Source organism: Halyomorpha halys, unplaced genomic scaffold (assembly GCF_000696795.3).
Source record: "Halyomorpha halys isolate HHAL.00 unplaced genomic scaffold, Hhal_1.1 Scaffold1782.1, whole genome shotgun sequence".
Taxonomy (NCBI): Eukaryota; Metazoa; Arthropoda; class Insecta; order Hemiptera; family Pentatomidae; genus Halyomorpha; species Halyomorpha halys.
The window spans coordinates 123,361-128,252 of NW_027106235.1; the positions used below are offsets into that span (position 1 = coordinate 123,361).

Genomic DNA, 4,892 nt, shown 5'->3' on the forward strand with positions numbered 1-4,892 from the left:
TACATAAATACCTCCGCCCCAGTCATAAGAGATAAATTATAAAAATGTAGTTGGAAATTTAAAATGAAAAGCTGAACACTATAGATATTTCAGGTACATTTTGTAAAAAATTCAATAATTAATTTTTGTATAAAATTAAGTTATTTTTAGGTTGAAAAGAATTAACTATTTGGAAGTGTCCCATTAGTAAAATCTTGCTGGATAGTTGTAGCAGGGATCAGTTAAGATATTCATTCTCAAAAATAACTATCTTAATTCAATTAAAAAACCTTAACACAGTACAGGGGTACATAATTTTAAAAAACTATTCCCAGAACTATAAACCAAATGAAGTCTACTAGTAAACACATCATCATATTTAGTCTGGGTATGAGTGAGCTTTTGGACAAAGAGTTATAAAATAAAATACTAAACATAACACATAGACACATAGGGTATAAAATAAATATTTTTTTGAGAACGATTCGAAAATATAATGTTATAATATAAAAAATGTTATCACATTATTCAAACTTTTGTTGATATAATATTCTTAAACATGTAAAAATATGAGGTAATCTTCAAATATACAAAATAAAATTTTCAAATGGATCAAATCAAATTTGATCATTGACAATTATGAAAAAAAATATATATATCTAATTATATTTTTACATATAAATCTGGGCACTACTTATGACTAGATTTTATAAATAACATAAAAAACATTTTTTTTTTTTTAGTTTTTCCTCCAGTGTTCATGAAAAGAATTAAAAAATCACAATAAAAAAAAAGTAATGGAACATATTATACAATGATATAACATTTTTGAAAGTTAAAAACAAAATGCAACCTTAAACATAAAAGAAATAGAAGATATTGTCAAGTAAAGAAGTTATTTAGTTTTACCCCCTTAGCAAGCAGACCTATGCTCTATCCTTTTATTAACAAAATAGCCAATATTTTTAAAATATCACCAAGCTATTAATTTCTAATGTGCTTTGGTAAATATAAAAACATAGAGGTTTTCAAATATTACTGCTACATACAGCATACAAAATAAAGCTTTAAATGTAAATAAATAAGTGCAACTACTTAAAATAGTAAAAAGAATCTAATTCAACTGTCCATTGTCATATCATAATCAACATTAATAGCGTTTGAATTTATATTCTATTAACTTATCTTCAAAGCTTGATAATTTATTCTATATCTCAAAATGATAAAAATTAACAAATAAAATAATGTTTCTAATATTTCTGAAAATGTGTTATTAATATTCCCAACAATTATGGCTAATTAATGAGCTTTATCAAGATGAAGAAGATTCATCATCAGAACTTCCAGAAGATCTGCTGCTACTTCTGTTTGTCGACCTTTCTTTATGTTGGGAATTGTTTTTATGAGAAGACCCTCTATGCGTACTTTCTTCACCTCTTTTTCTTTTGTTAACTCTAGAAAGTGATCTACTTCTAGAACGTCGATTAGTTCTAGTCCTATTTGACTTCAACTTTCCACTACTGTACTTATCTCTATGAGGGTGCCTGTTATCAGAAGGATGACTTCTATTTCTATCCCTTGAATGACTACTATTTCTATCCATCGAATGACTTCTACCACTTCTTTCCGAAGATTTTCTTTTTAGTTCATTTTGTCTTTTTTTACAATTTTTAGAAAATCCTTTCATTCTACTTGATTTGTGCTTATGACTTGTTGTTAGACCCTGTCTTTCAGAAGACCTACTTCTTCTTTGATCAGGGGATCTACTCCTTCGCTTTCTTCTGTTCCTATTTTTATCATTTCCTTTTCTTTCAATATCATTTGATCTACCATTTTCTGGAGAAACAGACCATCTCCATTCATCAGAACTGCTACTCCTAGAGGAAAAAATAAATAAAATAGATCAAAATAATAATATATGAAATTCATTTTTCATAATATGATTAATTAATGAAGTTTTTATCATTATTTGTACAAGATCATTTATCACTAGTTCATACCATCTCAAATCACCCAATAAAACATTATTTCATTGAGAATTAAACATTAATCAGATTATTATTTTTTTCTTCCTACCTTATAAACATCAGTTTTTTTGGGGAGAAATTATATAAAAATGTATATAGATAAAATACAATAAAATTAAAATAATATATAATAACTATAATATAGGGAAGAAAAGAAAATATACAAAATTTAATAGAAGTTTTATAATTTAATTCATCAGAGGATTTTTATTACTAACCATATTTTATCTCTTATAATATAATATTTAATCTTATATTTATATCTTTTATTTGTTTTTTTATATTCATCTGATACTTCCATCTTATACTTACTTTACAATTAATGTTTTTAATATCTCCATAATAAATTTACAAGAGCTACCCTATTCAATGTTGTATATTTTCTTCTCTTCCCTATAGTATATTTATTGTATTCTTTAAATTTTATTGCATTCATTGTATTTTATCTATATATATTTTTATATAATATCTCCCTCTTATAATATAAATATATTATTATTTAATGTCTACCTATAGTTAATATTTTTTTTATATTTTTAAATATTATTTTATATGTTTTTGCTTCCAAATGTAACATAATTTGTCAACTGTGACATTTCCCCACCACCATGCCCTGTCTATACCTTCGACCCGCCGCAAGCTCATTCAGAAAGGTGGATGTCCTACTTTATTACTTTTTCCTTTTTCTTGACCTTTATTTCATTCTTACTTCCCTTCTTTTAGTGTGCACTGTATTTTTCTATATCTTTTGTCTACTTTTTATTTATTATTATTTCTGTTTTCATTAATTGTCAAATACTTTTTACTAAGAATTACAACTTTTTTATTTAAACTTTTCACTGTACATCTTATTTTTATTTTCTTTAATTTACATTGTCTATTTTTTTATATAACTTAACACTTTAAGTCATACCTTAGTTTACTTATATTTTACTTTATCTAATCTCTTACTTCACTACATTATTTTAGTTGTTTGTATCTTTTTTAGCTCTGACGAAGCCCTGTATTAAGTTAATTATCCTAATACAATGACAAAGATATAAAGGACCATGATGTGCTGTCCGAATTTTCACCAAAAAAAGAAACAACTGCTAATGTAGTTCAGATTTATCTATTTAAAAATGGCTGTTATAATTTTCAATTTTTGAATCAATTAAAGTATTTTATATCAAATTCAATGAATAAACCTAAAATCTATATGTAATTAAATAATTTTTCATTCATAAAACTAACTTCAATACATACTTATTTAGATATACTATAAAATAGGAGGTGACCTTAATAGAAAAATTCTAAACAATAGTATGGGTATAGCATTATTGTGTTGCAAATTTTAAAGTAAGTAATTTTAGAGTAATACAAGAAAAGCAATTCTATACAATATTGAGCTTTTACCTTTCTTCAATAAATTTGTAAAATGGAGGGCCTGGATCCTTGAATACATGTAAAAAATTGCAAGCATCACCTTTAGGGCACTTCTGTTTGAAATGTAACCCTGAAAATACAAAGAATACTTTAAACTAATAAATTTAATACAATGTACCATATAGCAAAAATGTTGAATAGATTACATCTTAATTCTTTGTTTATTTTATAAAATGAGCAGTTTTAGTGGTAAGATAATTAAAAATACAAAAATTTAATGTTTTTCTGTTGCTCTGAATTAATCTCTAATAATAATAATCTCCAAGATCACAGATTATTACTCATAGATTATCTGTACCAAGAAGGGATATTAAAAATAAGCTATGCTTGGTTCTGAAATAAGTATGACAGTATGTAAAAACATCCCATTTATAGCAGTAAAGAAAAATATGAAAATGGACAGTAACAATAGATATCCTAATAATTGACCAGATAGGGGTTCTCACTGAACACAACAGAAACAGGCACAGAGGTTAGTCTCCAAAATCTTGCATCAAATACTTTTATCTATTCTTGATACACCTGGTCCCCAACATAGAAACTACAGTAGAAAAAAAGTAAATTTTTAAAAATAAATTATATTATGCTCTATTATGTTTTTAGAGCTTATTTCCTCAATAAATTTTTGTTAAGATGATAAAAATCTTAACTTAATTTTACTCCAATTACGCCATACACTATAAAACAAAACAAAAATGAACTGTTATTTTAAAAGTTGCCAGTTCTAGAAGGTTAAAATAAATAGGATTTCAAAAGAAAAAAATATTAATTAGCAAAGTAAATGAAATCAAATAACAAGATGAAACTATGAAATACCATAGACCATATGAACTACCATATCTCGGTCATAAACTGGTAAATACCATAACACACTAACTCTACTACAAGTATGCTCCATGACTACACAGCAATAAAATATTTACAGAAAAAATAGATAATCTTTATAATAAATGAGGCATTCTATTCCAAAACCAGCCAAGTCCATTTTTTTTTAACAGCGAGAGGTTCCTCAAGAGATTAAAATTCTTTCACCTCATGGTAAGCTATAGAACAAAAATTATTAAAGAAAATAATATATGCTAAAAACTGGTAAATGAACTAACAGGTTATATGTGGTTGATTAAAATAATACAATGAAAAATTTATTTTCATATTTTAAAAAATCAAGCTTCGTGCCTAAGCCCTCCACTCCTTCATTGATTACAGGAAGAGTTGACTGGGACGGATTTGGATATGACTTGGAACAAAAACTAGACTTGAATATTCAACTAAAGACAAAACAAGACATCGACGAAGCTATAGACAAGTATAAATGACAACACTTATAGAACTAGTAAAATGCATAATAATAAACAAACTAACCTGCCGCAGTATATTCGTATCATAATAAGGGAAAAACGAAGAGCAAGATCGAAGTGGCATAGGACCAGATATCCAACTGACAAAACGTATTACACCAAA

The 4,892-nt window shown here is 26.1% G+C and overlaps 1 protein-coding gene across 6 annotated transcripts in view; it reads right to left on the reverse strand.

Annotated features, from left to right (window-relative positions):
• Positions 1-1,074: 1,074 nt before the first annotated feature.
• LOC106690629 (U2 small nuclear ribonucleoprotein auxiliary factor 35 kDa subunit-related protein 2) overlaps positions 1,075-4,892 on the reverse strand; it is a 16,477-nt gene continuing 12,659 nt past the window's right edge. For all 6 annotated transcript variants that reach the window (XM_014436130.3, XM_014436129.1, XM_014436131.3 and 3 more), the window contains exons 8-9: positions 3,402-3,501; positions 1,075-1,856 (exon numbers count right to left, since the gene is read on the reverse strand). In XM_014436130.3, coding sequence (XP_014291616.1) covers positions 1,292-1,856; positions 3,402-3,501 — 665 coding nt within the window. In that variant the 3' untranslated portion in view covers positions 1,075-1,291. The remainder of the gene's footprint in view (positions 1,857-3,401; positions 3,502-4,892) is intronic.